The following is a 17,219-nucleotide window of genomic DNA, read 5'->3' as shown; positions in this document are numbered from 1 at the left end:
ATGGAGACAGTGTTGAAGTCTCGCTGTGATGAACAGCACCCTCCTCAGGCTGAAGACTTCCATGGGAAGCATGAGCAGAACAGCAAGCTTTCAGGTATTTGCCAAAATAGGGATTGCCAACATTATGTTTTGTTGCTGACTTGCTGCTTCATCACTTCAGGAAGTTTCAGCATCAATTATCAGCCTGCCTGTATATGATCCTGTTGTATAAAGAACTAATGAAATGGTTGCTTTTGATTTTAAGCTTATTCCTGCTTTCTGTGTGTTACAAAACTTCAGCAGCAGTAGTTTGTCACCATTCACAAACCCTGCTATTTATTTATTACAGAATAAGTTATTATAAGAGGATACCAGAATTCCAAAGAGGCAGTCCTTGAGAATAAAATTCTCTGACCAGACAAGTACACAAAAATAACATTTTGCCTTTTAACCTATAATTGCCAGCCTTATCCTTACATTTCTTTAGATGTATCTATGTGCATCCGTTCTTGCTCTTACCAGAGAAGCTGAACTATGAACATGTGCTCTGATAGTGGTTTTCTTGCTCGTTTTTGGGTCTTTTTGTGAGTGTACTTTGATCTGGACTTTCTGTACAATGCTTACTCAGTAATTGTGGATGGTCAGCCAGCTTATATATAATGGCTACTGATTTTCCTAGAATTAGATAGTCCTCTGTCAGTCCCCTGCACCTCCATGTCCAGAATTACATAGAGTGATGCTGAATAACCTTTAATTGCCTTGGTTTGCAAATGCTTTTCATTCTATGAAGTAAAGAAGTGAGTTTACAATCTGCTTGCAGAAAATGCTGGATGTTACTATACACCGATGGTACAAAGACTGAATGTTCTTTATACCCAACTGGGGATTCAGGCCTGCAGAAGGGAACGGATGATGTTTATACTGGTGTTATCAGCAAGGACAGTCACTGACTCTAGCACTTTTGGGGATCTTTCACACAAGAAGCTGCGTTGAGTTACTACATGCTCTCAGCGTCTTGGGTAGGCATTATATCACTGTTGAAAACAATTTTCTAGCTCTGTCCTGTGGCTACTGACATCTTGGGATGAAGTTTATGTGGGATGTTTCAGAACCCAGTAACAGGATCGTCGTCCTTAGGGGAAAGGCCGATGTCTCTGAGCGATGCAATAACATTTCAGTGTTAAGTTCTTTGTAGCTCTGTTATGTGGTTTCATCCCTTAACGTCTTTGAATATTCCTGGGGAGAATGGAACACGGTACAAATATCAGCCTTTCCCCTTCCTGTATTTTCTGAAGATTTCAGACAACTTTCTTGAATGTCTTACATTTGTTATGTAATACATGAGCATTTGTGTAAAAAGTTGAAATTACTGTGCAAACTGGAAATACCACTTTTTAAATGATAAAGCTTTTTGTCACTAAAAAAGAATCGATGATAAAGCAACAAGAATGACAGCAATAATAAATTTGTTAAATTTCTGAGCACATGGGCAGTATGAATGCTATAAATTAAAAAAATGTTATTTAGTAACTTCTTGAATTTTTAGTGTTATTTTCAACAGAAATTTGTACTGTATTGACAGGAAAATGAAGTGATTCCTCAAACTTTCAATTTCCTACTTTTTGAGGTGTCTGGCTCTGTAAAATTGGGGAATAACCAGAATAACTGTACAGTTGACCGGTTTTCCTCAGCCTTTTCCTTCAGGGATTCTTAGACACAGGGTCCTGTGCATCTTGACTGTTAGTACAATCTGATCGTTTTTATCCTAGGATATTTTTGAAGTTTAAAAATATGATTCCTAGCAGAGCTCATTAACCTTTTACTTGTATTTGTTGATCAAAACAGTATCTTAAATGAACGCTAGCGGTTTTGGTGTGTAGCGTAGAGAGTGTTGTTTTTTTTTTTTCCTGAAATATCCCCCCTGAAATTTCTTAGAGCAAAATAACTTGGAAAAGCAGAGGGAACAACTTAAGAGGCAGCAGGCTTCAGTTCTCGAAAGTATTGTTAGTATGTTGATTTTTATAAATTTTTGAAATAAAAAAGGCAAATTACAATTGAAATTTAACTATAACTTGAATTATCAACTAATTTATTGGGCTTTTACTAGGAAGAAAGGGCTCTTTAGGCAGACTTCAGATTTTGTTGCTGTATGAAGTGAGCTAACATAGAAGGTTGAGGATGCATGCTAAGCCATACTTTGTTTCTAGCATATTGGTAATGTTTTGAAAATAATTCTCTTTGCTTGTGACTTACTGTCTTGGTAAAACACAGACATTTTTATGTGTACAATACAGTTTATATATTTATGTTGAATTTAATTTCTTATTTATTTTTAAGATTATTGACTTCTGTTTGATTGACTTTCCGAATACTAGTTTGTGTTTACTTCTGTATAACAAAATATCTCTCGCCCTTGCTTTACAGAAGTTAGTCACAGCCTCTACATACTTTATAGCTTCAAAAGAAGTGAATTCTTAAGCAGAGTATAGAGAACACTTAAACTACAATGGTTTGTAAACTGAGTGGAAAGCTACGTATTTTTTTTTTTTAAAAAACAACAACATCCTTGCAACATCCTTGTTATGCCATCTAGTGATTGCAGCACAAAGTGCAGCAACTTAAATGCAGAGCAAAGAAGTTTTTTGGTGTTTACTATTTTAAGTAACAGGGTGAAAGATTGCATTATTGATCTTAAATAAAATAAAATAAAATTCTTTTCCTACATTTTTGATTTGCATCCCATGGATGTGCTCCTGTGCTTACACTAACAACTATTATAGTTTTGTCTTTTATGAAATTGACGTTGCAAACCTCATGAAAACGTTTATCGATGAGCCGTAAACTGGTATCTTACTAACCAGAAGGCTTTTGCCCTCTCAGGAACTGCTAGGTGGCAGATAAGTTTTTTAAAAAAATGCAATATTTAAATGCTGCAGCTTATATGGGGGTGTGATGAAGAACAACAATAATATCAAGTATGCAGATGATAACGTCACCAGGGATAGATTTTAGTTTGCTTTTTTTCCTCTGATCATGTGAATTCACAGTCCTATGAACTGAAGTGTGATTTGTGATCTCAAATATAGATCAGATACTAAATTGAGCAATAAAATTCCTAACTTACTTCCCCCATTCTTTCCACAGCAGGAATAAAAAAAGATATTGAAAAACTTTATGAAGCAGTGCCACAGCTTGTAAATGTGTTCAAAATTAAGGAAAAAATTGGAGAAGGTAAATGTTTTATTTTAAATTGCCTAGACCTATATTTCTTGTGGTATTTCTAACTTAAACAGTATAAATCTAAGATCCCAATATATGCAATGTAAGCTAAATGCGTTTTTGATTTACTTCTTGGTCTCTGTAGGAATTCTAATATGTTGCTGAGCACAGAGATGTGTTAATTAGGGTTGTTTTCTGTATATTTTCCTGAAAATCTGGTACATTAAAGCCTTTCAAAAAAACAGCATTCCAGTTTCGACAACTAAAAATTTTTGAGGTAGATTTGAGCAAATAAGTCTTAACACTCCATTCTTTTTTCTCTTTTACATGAGAAATCTATTAACATGCAGCTGTATTTAGACGTATTTAGCTGCTGTTCCTTACGTTGGTGTTTCCACTGAAATCCTGTGGGCAGAACTGGAGGAGGAGACTGAAAGATTATAGCTGCTTTATTTAAAAAAAAATTTAAAAATTGTTGTTTTTTTTTTTTTAAGAACACTTGTGTACATCTTGCCTTCAACAGATACTATTGCAGATACCTTCAATAAATGTTAGATGTGACTATAAATAGATTCTTGGGTACTTATGAGTATTGGATTTCAGCAGTTTTTGGAACTTTACCCATTTGATCTCTGAAATGCTTTGTGACACTCCACATTTTTAAAGAAAGATGGTGATGACAAGCTGGATTGTTTTACAGCTGCATTGTGATGGAATACCTGTGGTGGCAGGCTAGATGGCTAAAAGTTTTTGTCTCAAAACCACCACCCCCCAAAAAAAACCCAGCTTCATGCACCACAGCAATACAAAATTTCAAAACCAACCAACCAACCAAAAAATAAGAGTTCTGCCTATCATAAAAAAGATAGTATAATTAAACAAAATCTCTGGTTATGAATAGTACTCTGATTTTGCTCTTGGGAGCAAACAATGCTTTTAAAAAAATACCACTTGCAGTTCTGCAGCATTATGAGAAAACAGGCTTCAACTTAGGATTCCACTCTGGAATGACTTTCATTTTACCAGTTCCCACCACCAAAAATAATGTCTTAGGTCAACTTGGTAACCTTTGTTGCTATAATCAATTCTACTGAATGTATGAGACTCTAGATTTTTTTTTTTTTTTTTTAATGACTGCAAGAAGTATTTAGAGTTTTTGCTGGCATTTTGATGTATGTATGCACTTACAGACTGTTGAACTAGCATGATGCAAACAAAATACTTAAAATATAATCAAAAATAATTTGTACTGTTTATTCATATGAAACAATGCTTCCACGCTTATGTTCAGATCTCTCAGATCATTAGGATAAATTAACTTCCTAAGAGGTATATTAGGATTTCCTTAAAATTAAATGGGTGGAGTATGTTTATCATACAGTCTGAATACTCCCTTTCTCAACAGAGTTTCACGTTCTGTCTATGTGGTAATGCCCTGGGCAAACAAATAGTAAAGTTTCACATCATGTGAGAAGTCTTACTTTATAGATAAGGTAACAGAATTAAGAAAAATGTAGTAATTTCAGAAGTGCTTTGAATAATAAAGATAGTGCTTTCCAGATTAGCATTATATAGCCCACTTACATCATAGGGAGAGAAGAGTTAGATGTCAGATGAAAGTAAGCTACCTAAACAAGAAAGCAAATCAAAGATAGGAAATTTACATTCAAAGAGCTCTGTGTCCCAGGCAAGTTAGACAGTGTTACATTTGCATTTCTACTGACATGAAAAACTTGTATACAAGATCACTGAATTCAGTAGCAGAAAAAAGGAACTGCAGTTTTCCCTTCTAGAATATGCTTTTGATGTAGTATCAAGTATACTGCAGGATTGTGAACAGTTAGATCACTTCTGTAAAAATCCAAATTGACCTAATTAAAAATGCTGAAGACAAGTGTTTTTCTCCCTTCTTTACAGGTACCTTTAGTACTGTTTACTTGGCCACAGCACAACTACAAACAGGATACGAGGAAAAAATGGCTTTGAAACACTTGATTCCAACCAGCCACCCTCTGCGAATTGCTGCTGAACTTCAGTGCCTGACAGTAGCAGGGTACATAAACAAAAAAATTATGATTGTCATGACTAAACTGCTGAACATTGTCTCACTGTTCTGTATTTATTTATTTAAAGTTTTTGCATTTCGCTTGCTTTTTTTTAACAGCAGAAATGTATATTATTTTTATCAAGAGCAAATAAGAAATGGAGTGTCTTACCTGTAATGGATGCCCGTTTCGGCTAGTCTCAGGTAGCAATGGTGCTGTATTTTCCATCTGAGAAGTTCTATGTTGTATCTTTGTGATAACAAAAATTCCAGTTCTGAAATGCTTGGAAAAGATAATCTTTTAATCAGAAAATGTGGTTTCAGGAATGAATACTTGTTGCCAGAGCATGCTCTGAATAGCACCTTCTTAAAGTAGTTGGTATCATGAAGGTTAGATCCTACATTTAATTACAGTGTAACTACACACCTTGGTCCTACAAATAATCTGTGGAGCCCTCATTGCAAATTGCAGAACTCAAGTGAAACTTGGCAATGAGAGGCAACAGCATAGCTACTGACTTTCTGTTAAAGAAAGCCTGACTGAAGTTTTTAAGAGATAAAGGAAAATAAACATCCATCTTCTAGTCTTTGTTCAGTGACATTACTTTTCTCCTAGGGGACAAGATAATGTTATGGGAGTTAAATACTGCTTTAGGAAAAATGATCATGTGGTTATTGTTATGCCATACCTGGAACATGAATCCTTCTTGGTGAGTCCCAGACTTTTTATGTGTAGTAAAATTTTTTAATGAAAAGCACTTGCATAATTACAGTATCCAAATAATCTTTCAGGACATTTTGAATTCTCTTTCCTTTGAAGAAGTGAGGGAATACATGTTTAATCTGTTTAAAGCGTTGAGGCGCATTCATTACTTCGGTATTGTTCACCGTGACGTCAAGCCCAGTAACTTCCTCTACAACAGGCGGCTAAAAGAGTAAGTCTGTCCAGATGACCATATTGTGATCTCATCTGGGGATGTGTGCCTTGGCAGAACAGAGTCAATTAGGCTTTTGTTTTTTTTTTCCTTCCAGCTGCATAACATGTGCTTAAGTAATAAAGCTAAGAAAGATGTATTTTTTTTTATTTGTAAAACTTTTCTTTCCATGTTTAGGGATTTGAGGAGGGAAGGAACTTTTTTTTCATACTTAATGTAATATCTGCCTCATAGACTGACAAGTACCTGAAAAAATGAAGATTGTACTACATTTTTTAATAAGAATGAGAAGAATAAAATCAGTATTTTTATATTTTTTTTAAAAAGAAAGCTAATAGTAACTTGTGGTCCATTGACTAATACTTGTAAGTTTTTACTCATGGATAGAGTAAACCTGATATGGATGAAGAGAGCTGGATTTGGGATGGTTTCACCTTGCATTGAATTAATGTTTTTAACTAGTAGGGTTGGGGTTTTTTTGCCTACAAGCTATAATATTTAAAGACTGTAAAACGCGAGGTACTGCTTTTTTGTGAAGAGCTGAAATGGATAGAATAAGGTACTGTTTCAGTGTTAGTAGTCTTACAGCTGTATTGGTGAGTGTTGTGCTATGTACAATTGAGACATTGAGGTGCTGGAGCATGCCCAAAGAAGAGCAATGAAGCTGGTGAAGGGTCTAGAGCACAAGTCTTATGAGGAGCAGCTGAGGGAACTGGGGTTGTTTAGCCTGGAGAAAAGGAGGCTCAGGGGCGATGTGATTGTCACTGTCTTTTCCCAAGTCACACATGATAAGATGAGAGGAAATGGCCTCAAGTTGCACCAGGGGAAGTTCAGATTCGATATTAGGAAAAATTTCTTCACTGAAAGGGTTATCAAGCATTGGAACAGGCTGCCCAGGGAAGTGGTGGAGTCACCATCACTGGGAATATTTAAAAGATGTGTAGATGTGGCACTTGGGGACTTGGTTCACAGTTTGACTTGGATCTTAAAGCTCTTTTCCAACCTAAATGATTCTATGTAGTGAAAGTTTGCAGGGGAGATTTGATTATATTTTGCCAAACCACAAGCTTGAAAATTTGAGAAATACTGCAGGTTTTGGTTTTTTGTTTGGTTGGAGTTTTTTGTGGTTTTGTTTGTTTGTTTGTTTTTTTAAATCTGTCAAAATTAGTTGGTACTGTTGTTTTGATCTTCCAGCATTTGTTTGAACCTTAATTTCTACTTTGGCTGTGGAGGCCATGGAGTTGAGTTTGTCTGAGATCCAGAGACAGCTGGATTGTCTCTATACTGGTTGTAGCAAAAAATAATTTTTTTAAAGACAGATCCGAAATGTGAACTATTGTAGTCTTACCTGTTTGAAAACTGAAATAAATTCCAGTAGTATTGCTTGAAGTCTGGCAAGACTCTCAGCATTGTTAGTCTTGTCTGTCTTCACTGCTACATTAATGCCTCTGACCATGGGAATCCTGCAAGGATCAAGTCACCTGTACTTGACTGTGGGCTGAAGGTTTGGAGCTGTAGGACTAGAAAAATCCCAGAAAGGAGTTGCTGGTGGTATTTTTTTTTAACACCATTGAAGAAAGTATGCACTGGAGAAGGTTTTGGGACAAGAAACAGTGAAGTAATGTGGGTATAGGGTAAAAACATTGAGGGGATAGGTGAGATAGGATAACAGGAGGAGAAGGAGGAAAATAGGACTGTGATGCTGGCAATGCTACAGATAAGTAATGTACTGAGTAGAATGTGAAAGACAGACAAGTTAAACAAATAACAAATAGTAAATTGAACTGATTGATGGATATTTTGTGACTCCTAATTCTAAATTTGTGTCTTTCAGGTATGCCTTGGTAGATTTTGGCTTGGCACAAGGAACCCCTGATACGAAAATTGAACTTCTCAAAACTGCTCACTCTGAAGACCAGCAGGGAAGTTGCTTGCACAATAATCCCACCATAGCCTTGGGAAATGGGCTTTCTGTCAGTGTCACAGCACCTAAACAGATAGCTCAACAGTCAGCCTCAAAAGCAGCTGATAAAAGGTCCAGCTCACTTTCAAAAATACAGATTAAACAAGGAAGAGGAGGAAAGGTTCTCAGTCTTTTTTTATTAATATTGCTGTTATGTTTAATGTATTACTTCATCCGACAGGGGGAGATGTAATACTTGAACAAAAGTTGTGCACGCCTGTCTTGCAGGGTCCTAACGTGATGCACACAATCACCGTTTTCGTATTAAAGTGGCTAGTTTTTCGTAGCCCTATTGGCATCATTCACTATCTGTTAGATATAATGCAATGCTGAAGGCTGTTGAAAAGCCTAGTGTGGGTTACTGTTTAGACAGACTTAAATCTTTTTTTAAGTGACATGTACTGTGGAACTCCTCCCCAAGCCAATAATTCATCTGTGTTTAGTCACTGAGTTACATAAGAAATGCAGTACAGATGACATTCAGATTGTCTTGGGGCACTTCTGAGGTGTGATTGGTTTTGTAAGCATGTTTGCTGTTCTGTCTAGACCCTGTTTTCTTCACCCACAGTAAACTGATGCCTGAAAATGACTTACCATGCAGCTGTTCTCGTTTTATGTCACTTCACACCTTTTTTTTTTGAACTGTCAGTATCCAGCTGACTGTGTTAGATTGGATCCTTACTGTCCTTTTTGTTGGTATTGTAGGAGGATTCTGTGCACCATTCTGTCCAGCGCTCTGTCTTTGGAGAAAGGAATTTCAATGTCTATAGTTCCACATACCAGGAGAACTCAAGTACAAAAGTAAGAAGTATGATTCATCAGTAAGGGCAATCTGTTACATATTTGAAAAATCATAGAACTGGTTGTTCTGTAAGACTGGACGCTACTCTAGGATGCTGTGGAACTAAAAGTTTTTGAGCAGATTATTAAGTGCGTCTTTGCTGAAAGACTGGAAAGATTTTTTATTTTTGTTTCAGCCCCTTAAAGAGCTAGTTACATAGCTGTCCTGCTAGCGGATCTTGTTTGTATGCTGAATTAATCTTTTTTCCTACCCGTGCATCTGTGCAACTAAGATATACTTAGCTTGTGAAACTTCTTTTTTTCTATTTTATTTTGCAGTTGAAGCTGGAGAAAAAACTTGTAATAAATATTTAAAATATACTTTTTATAGTTAGTATTTAATATGACATGGGGGAACCCCAACTAAATTAGAGGGTTTGGCCAACAGTGATCATCTTATTGTAGAATTGGAGTTAGTGCCTGTGTGTTACTATGGCATTTCATATAAATTTTTTTAATTCTCATGTTGAACCAAAAGAATTCTTGAAACATTATACTAACTTGAAAAATACTTGTGTTGTAGCTTCGAAGTATCTAATATATATTGTTTTTTACTAAACACTGGAAAGTGTTTTCTGAAGAGGAAAAGATAAAGATATTTAGAAAGCACCAGTGTCTGTTTTATAGATGATGTGGTATTGTTAAAAAGGTTTGTTGTCATCTGCTCTAAAATTGCAGCTTCTTGCTCATAAGTACCTGTTCAACCATAGTATTTTAGGAACTGGACTGTGTATATGTAAAGGGAACCTCCTTAAATGTGTCACCTTCTCTAAAATATCTACATTGCAGCTCATAAAACAATCAAAGATGATAGATGTTTCATCTAGGAAGTTGGTAACAAAGAAGAAGATTATTTCTACCAAAACAGTGAGCAATGGGGCAGCCAGGAAAGCTGCCAGTGGTTGTCCCTCAAGCCTGACCTGTGACTGTTATGCAACAGATAGAGTTTGCAGTGTTTGTCTTTCAAGGTAATTTGCTTTGATAATGTTGTAAAATTGTCTGTTATGCTGTCAAGCAAGGTCAGACACTTATATTAACTAGATAGCTGATTTAGTAGGTGTACGATAGCATTTGCTCTGCGCAACCCTTGAAATACTGAGTATACTCTTTTTAAACAAGAGTAGTTCATGGAATTCATGGAATAATTGCTTCACTCCTATCTGCAGCAAGAGAGATTCACTGTTAACAATTTTTTTGTTGTTGTATTTAATTATCCACCTACACATGTTGTAGAAAATCGCTTGAGTTAATTACACCACTTAGAGAAGACAATACATCAGTCTGTCATTAGTAGTTATCTAATAAGCCTAAATCATGCCAAAGGTTTGGATTCTGGAAATCAGGAAATGTAGAATAAAAAGGAAACATGAATGTTTTGTATTTGTTCGTTTAAAAAATAATGTTTAAGTTTTAATAATAGACTGGTTAGAGAATCCTAGTAACTCAGTCCAACTCCATCCCTCTGCAGTTAGTTTTTTATGATCTGCTGTTGCCTTTTATCCACACATTAAGGAACACAGATTAATGCAGCGAATTCTGCTTACTGGGCGTAGTCCTGAAGCTGTGGGGTCCCTGTCTTCCCAGACTGTCAAAATATCGTGATATCAACTTCAATTCAGAAGTAGGAAACATGAGAGATCTGCTAGACTCGAAAGAGAAGTGGCCAACAAAAAGGCACTTTAAGCCATACAGCAAAGCTCTGGAAGGTGTTTTTTGTTTTTAAAAATAACGATAACCTCACACCTTTTAGTTAATCTAACAAAAAGTAAATTCTTGTCAACACTCAAATATTATGAACCTTAGTTTGCTGTGGACTAATACAAAGCCGAAGCATCCACATTCAAGAATCTAGTGCGGTTTTTGCCTCTGGTTAATTAGTCTCAACTTTAAAGTTTCCTATGAAAACAAGCCTTTAGCAAAAATGATGTTCCTGTAGAATGAAATTTGAAAAGGTCATTGTGAGTGAAGTATGCAAGAAGTGTTTCTGTGGTATTACCTTATGCTAGATAATAAAAATATAATAGGATAGATAATATAAGGGTGTTATGCAACATAATAATTTAGTGCTAGATAATTATAAAACATTTTCAACTTCTGTAAAACCTGAATAAGGCAGGCTTAAGCTGTTTACACATCTTACACAAGTATATTCTAAAATTAATATTAAGCATTATTATAATTAGAACTTATTTATCAACTTCTATATTCTAAACATGTTTGTCTCTTTTTACAAGGTGTCAGCAGGTTGCTCCCAGGGCAGGAACACCTGGATTCAGAGCACCAGAAGTATTAACAAAGTGCCCCACTCAGACCACAGGTACTGCACAACAGACTGAAACTGGTGCATATTTTCACCTTTTGATCCTTCTCATTTATGCATATTTTGCTGTCTTTTTTATGGGAGGGCTTTTGTTTACATGTGAAATTCATTTTGCATGCCTTCTAACACTTATCAAGCACTTCCTGATTTTAATTAAAAGTTTATTATTCAGAGTAAGAAGAAGTTAGGAATATTTCTCCTTTTTGCTAGTGCTTTAAATAGCTGGTCTGTAAATGTCATAATTTTTTCTTACTCAATTTTTTATTTCTCAGGGTCAAGAACTATCAAGTTAATAAGTTTCAGTAGTGCGGGTAACTATCAGGGCAGAGCAGAGGGATAGTTAATGCATTAGCTGATGCACGTAGGATGGGAGAGGTGGAGGACAGGAGAATGGACGACCAATAAAAGCAAAGTTACCTGTTAAACATTTGGTGTATGACCAGAAGTTTTGACTTATGAAAAAGGGAGATAAATACAAATGTCCTCAAAAATGGGATTTAAAATAACAGGTTTTAGCCACTTTTTTTTCTGAATATCTTTTGAGAAATCTGTAAATTTTCAGTACTTAAAGTGTTTATACACACTCAAAATAGACTTAACAATACATTTGATCTGCTTATCTCTAGATACCTTAATGTTATTTGAAACAACATCTGTGCTGTGGGTATGACTGGGATTTCAAGAGGTATGGCAGCCTGTTTGGAGTTACTGTGCCTGTGCTGTAACAGCCGGCTTTATGGACTAGAAGACATCCAGAAATCCAGGACAAGTTGAGACAATCTCTGAATCTGTCTAGACAGAATTTAGGCAGAAAGAAGACATACCTAGGAAATCTTGGACACATGCTAGTGTTAAATATGCTTTCAGACAGTTTTCTGTTCTCTAGGGTAATGGAGAGCAGGATTACAGAAAATATGGGTAAATCTGGAAACCCTTGGGTGTGGCACAGACAGCCCTAAAAGTACTGAGTCAGTGATGCTGAGCTCCTGTAGTATGTCAACAAAGGCCTTAATCAGAACAGGGAAGACTAATGCTAATATTTATGAGTTTATGTGGTATTTGAACTACCAAATATTCTTGGCCACTTCCATCTGGGACTGTTGTAGTAACCTGCTTGTATTCCTGCCAGTCTTACTACTAGTTCTGGTCTCTGTGCTGAGACCAAGTGACCAGGTGGATCCAGCTGACTCTATCCAGAGCTATGTTAGTGCATCTGACCCAGGTTCACAGTGCAGGGAATACAACCTAAACTCCCAAGTCAGTTATGCAGGTCCAGTTACACTTTTAATTTGGTTTGTCCCACTGACCCCTCTTTCCTTGGTCTGCCTCACTAGTTGGATAACACTAGACAAAAGCATAGAGAGGAATCATGATTTTGATGTCATTGCACAGGATCTTGCAGTCTGCTGATGTTCCCAGCTCTGCCAGAATCGTTGGGCCAAGATTTACTAGCCATTCAGATATGTAATGTCTATTAATTTCAGCAAGAGTTAAGTAATTATACATCTTTAAAGGTCTTGACCTTGATGACTGCAGCTTTCCCAATCACATACTTGCAGTAATGCACAACACATCAAACAGATAGTATGATCTTTTCAACAGTGATACAGTAATACTAAAACTTTTTTTTTTACAGGAACTATGAAGATAAAAAAATTTTCCATTGTAACTTACGCCAAATTATTAACTTGGATTTTTATTTTTATTTTACAACTGAAGTAAACTTAATACTTTTTTTTCCCCCTAAGTCCTATGCTAATACTGTTTCTAACTAAAATGTCCAAATTAATTACTGCCTATTTTACTACTAATTTTTTTGAAGAGGAGTAGAATGACTATGGCTTTATTTCCCAACTGTTAATTTTTCTCGTTAGAGTTTGAGACTCCTTCAAACTCTCTCCTTCACTTTCCTTGCGGTCTCTCAAAATGTGCAGCTTAGTGAGCCAAAAAATTATGGCAGACAGGTATTCTCATAACTTTCAGTATTAAAGTTTCCATCATGCTTTGGCGTCTATCCTCAGAGTACTCTCTGTACTCTTCATAACACAATGAAAGTGATGAATAACTTATAACTATTACAGTTCTTAAACTGGCTATCTTGTCAAGTGATTTCATATTAGAAAGGAACAAAGTTCATAGTAAGATAATTTTTTTAAGAACTGCCTAACTGTGGCAGCCTCAGTCCCAGAAAAATTCAGATTTGCATTCATTTGTGAATTATTTTTTATTTATGATCTTTATATAAGATTTTCTTCATATGAAGCAAACTTAAATAATTATCAGAACTAACCAGTTTTTGCCTGCTGTCATCTCCCTGAGTAAAACAACCTCAAACATTTTTTTGGTACATTTTAAGTTTAGCAAGTTAATGGAATTACTTATATGCAAAATTCTATGGAAAAGCTTAATCACTCCCTCTACCTCAAAGTAGAAAATCATTCTTCAATCTAATTATAGTAATTTCCACTGTTTGCTGAAGCGTTATCTATGTGACCAAAGTCAGTAAGTAATTCAGAACATAACTTTTTTTGATAGAAACTTTTCAGGTCATAATTTCTTTTTAAAGAAAGTTGAGATTTTGTGATGAAATCATGAGTTTAGTTATTACTAAGTTTGCTTTCAATTGCAGCAATTGACATGTGGTCTGCAGGAATTGTATTCCTTTCCCTGCTCAGTGGACGGTATCCATTTTACAAAGCAAGTGATGATTTAACTGCTTTGGCACAAATCATGACAGTTCGTGGATCCAGAGAAACCATTCAGGCTGCTAAAACTTTTGGTATGCAAACCTTAATTATGGGGAAAAGGGGAAAATGCATGCTTGGTCTGCTATTTAATGCAGTGACTTACAATTTGTGATTTTTTTTTTTAAATGTATATAAATACATTTTTAGGTTTGGGAGTCATTTTGGAGGTAAATCACACTTTTTGCATGTAAAACACTAAAAGTACTAGTTTCTATATACAGAATTTTAAGAAAGTTTTGTATTTTTTGATTTTTATAATTTGTATATGGGCTGCTTCATGCCATGGGTTTCCAAGCCTGTCTACTGCCTTTCACAAAGTCAGAGCCACTTGAGGTGAAATATGCCAACTAATTGTTTTCTACTGGTATTTGGTTAGAATTCTTGAGGCAATGTTTCTATTCCTGCAAAATTTGCCCTGGAAGCTTAAGTCAATTTGACTTAATATTTAGATGATGTAACCTTTGCTTTTTTTCCCTCCCTTCTTCAAAAAAAACCCCAAACACTCAACAGACAGCCTGTTTAAAAAAACCACCATCACCACAAAGCACACAAAACCCTAAAATAACCATTCCCCTAATTGTTTGCAAGCCAGTGCTGCAGCAGTTGCTACCTGGAAGTGTAACTGACAGTATAGGTTTTCATCCTCCAGACAGAGGTGTAAAAATCAGGGTATCTAATTTTCTTCAGTTCTGTTAAAATGACAGTGGAATGCAAAAAGATGGCGTGCGGAGTGGGTGACGGCCTGTCACTACATAACTTCGCTAGCAAACCCAAACAGCTTTGTTCTGAGCAGAACTGAGACTATTATCCTTCTGACTTGCTGGGGCTATTGCTGTAAAACATGGCTGGTTTGGAGGAGTGTGGGGCAGGGTTGATAGGTTGGTGTTTTGTTTTTTTTTTTTTCTACTGTGAATTACACTTCAAGACATGAAGTTTCCCTGAAACACATGTAGAAGTTACATAAGAAGTAAGGTAGCATACATAAGAAGTTGCATAGAAAGTATAATAAAATGTCACTTACTGTAAATTGTTTTTTTCTAGGTAAATCAGTTCTGTGTACCCAAGTCGTCCCAGCACAAAACTTAAGAACCCTCTGTGAGAAGCTGAGAGGAGCAAATAGCTGCTGTAAGAGATCCCAGGGTGAAGTGCCCAGCAAGTCTGTACATGACTCAGCTTTGCCAGTTGCAGTAGACAAACCGTGTGCTCCTGAGACACTCGGAAAACAAATTCAACACTTACAAAGCTTTCAGGAAGGTGATGGTGCTTTGGAAATGAAGGCAACAGACATGAAAGGATGGGATCAAGTTCCTGATGAAGCATATGACCTGCTTGATAAGCTACTAGACCTAAACCCTGCAACAAGAATAACTGCAAGAGAGGCCTTGCTGCATCCTTTTTTTAAAGACATGAGACTCTGAGGAGATACTGTATTCTATTATTGCTTTCGTATGTTTTATGTGGAAATGAGATACGGAGGTAGTTTTACCTTGTTGCCTTCAACATTTAGACTCATTGAAATACCATGACACTGTGCACAGAACTACTGAAATTTTGTCTTGTACAGTTGGACTGCAAATGTAAATTTACTTTAAGAAATACTTGCAGATGTAAAAATTACATAAACATCACTAACACAGTCATATCCTAAGACACTTCTGTGGGGTTATGGCTGTGCATACCTGTTCTCTGAGAACACTGACTTTGATCAAAAACTACAAAGAAAAAGAGTTCCACAAGCTCTATGCTTAATTCTCGAGATACTCCCTTAAAATTTACAAATTTGCCTTAAGGTTTGACTGAAATAGGAAAGTGCTTGAGAGACTTTTTTCCATACTTGCGTATCTCTGCTTTGTTCCTGATTAGTAGAGGAGGAACTGCGAATGGAACAAAGCGTGTTAATTTTGTTCAGACTATTTTCAGAGAGCAGTAATACTTCGGGAGTGTTGCAAGAGGAGGGGCCAGGTGCTGGAGGTTATATCATCGAAAGAAAAGCATAACTGTTTTAAAAGTACATTTTTGTTCCTATCTGGTCTTTCCTACTTAGGCAACAGTAGTAAATGCAGTTACTCATTTTGCAGAGCCCATGTTTCCTCAGTGCCATGGGTAACTGTCAATATTCAACAACTACTGCCTTCAGAATGTCTCGTGTGACATACATAGGTTTGATTTCTGTTATGGAAACTGATTTTTTTGTTTTAAAGAATATCTGTTAAATAAAGGATTTGTTTTTATAACTTCAGAAGATGTCCAGAGATGCTTCTATAAAAATTAGGCAGGTAAGGTTTTCCTGTGAGACGTTTCTGTTCAGGAAGAATTACGCACATTTGTTTCCTGCATAAATTCCTCAGTGATAGAAAACACTTTTCAGATAGCTCTAGTGTATATGACTGTCATAGTGGAAGTATCTTAATTATCAAGGACGTCTTACCACAGAGTTAGAAGCTAGCTATTGTCTGGTCCTAAGTAGGAAAAACAACCTTAATAACCTCTAACCCCGTATGTTCAATGTGCAAAGTAAGTTACATTATGTTCAACAGAAGTTACTCTAAAACCCTTGATAATTCCAGAGACTGAAACTTAATACAGTGTTTTTCCGTGTACGTTTCTTGAAATGCTAATGGAGTTGTTGCTATAAGAGGTTACACGCCATTCTGAGAAAAGATTACTGCTTTGATAACTTTTGTATAAGCTTTCTGGTATGAGCTGGTGGTTTTGACAGGGCAAGAGTCCTGACCAGGGCTGGGGCTGAAGAGACATTATTTCAATACATTCAAAATCTTGAATACATAGAAAGTGATGGTAATGTCGCGCTGTTCCTGGCATCAGCTGTTAGAGAAAAATATTTGCAGATGTCAGAATATTGATTGCAGAAAATCTTGAAACCCACAAGACCCTGGGGCCCAGGTCTTAGTAATTTTTGCTGTTTATATAATTTCAACACAGCACGTCACTGAGAAATTATTTATCTAAAGGAACTGTGGCCAAATTTGGCAAGCAATGCTGTCTGCCAGTGTCTGCAGATGTATTGTTTCCTCCTACGTTCACTCATGCTGTCTATGGTCTTATGAGAGTACTAGCTGACAACAAGCGAAAATATGTCAAGTATCTATTCTGAACTTTCTAAACAACTTCAGCTTTTTAAGCTTTCCTGCTAACCACAGCACTGAGCAGC

At 36.2% G+C, this 17,219-nt stretch overlaps 1 protein-coding gene across 1 annotated transcript; it reads left to right on the top strand.

The window, feature by feature from the left end:
* Window positions 1-15,511, top strand: CDC7 (cell division cycle 7). The gene is made up of 11 exons (XM_009991553.2): window positions 1-94; window positions 3,124-3,210; window positions 5,116-5,251; window positions 5,859-5,952; window positions 6,035-6,177; window positions 8,012-8,261; window positions 8,846-8,941; window positions 9,770-9,948; window positions 11,215-11,297; window positions 13,930-14,079; window positions 15,089-15,511. Exons 1-11 carry the CDS (start codon window positions 1-3, stop codon window positions 15,463-15,465), a joined length of 1,689 nt encoding a protein of 562 aa, XP_009989855.1. The 3' UTR covers window positions 15,466-15,511.
* The last annotated feature ends 1,708 nt before the right edge of the window (window positions 15,512-17,219 follow it).

This window comes from Tauraco erythrolophus, chromosome 10 (assembly GCF_009769465.1).
Source record: "Tauraco erythrolophus isolate bTauEry1 chromosome 10, bTauEry1.pri, whole genome shotgun sequence".
In the NCBI taxonomy this organism is placed as follows: domain Eukaryota; kingdom Metazoa; phylum Chordata; class Aves; order Musophagiformes; family Musophagidae; genus Tauraco; species Tauraco erythrolophus.
The sequence above is the reverse complement of the archived record's forward strand: the minus strand, read 5'-3'. Positions and strand labels throughout refer to the sequence as shown.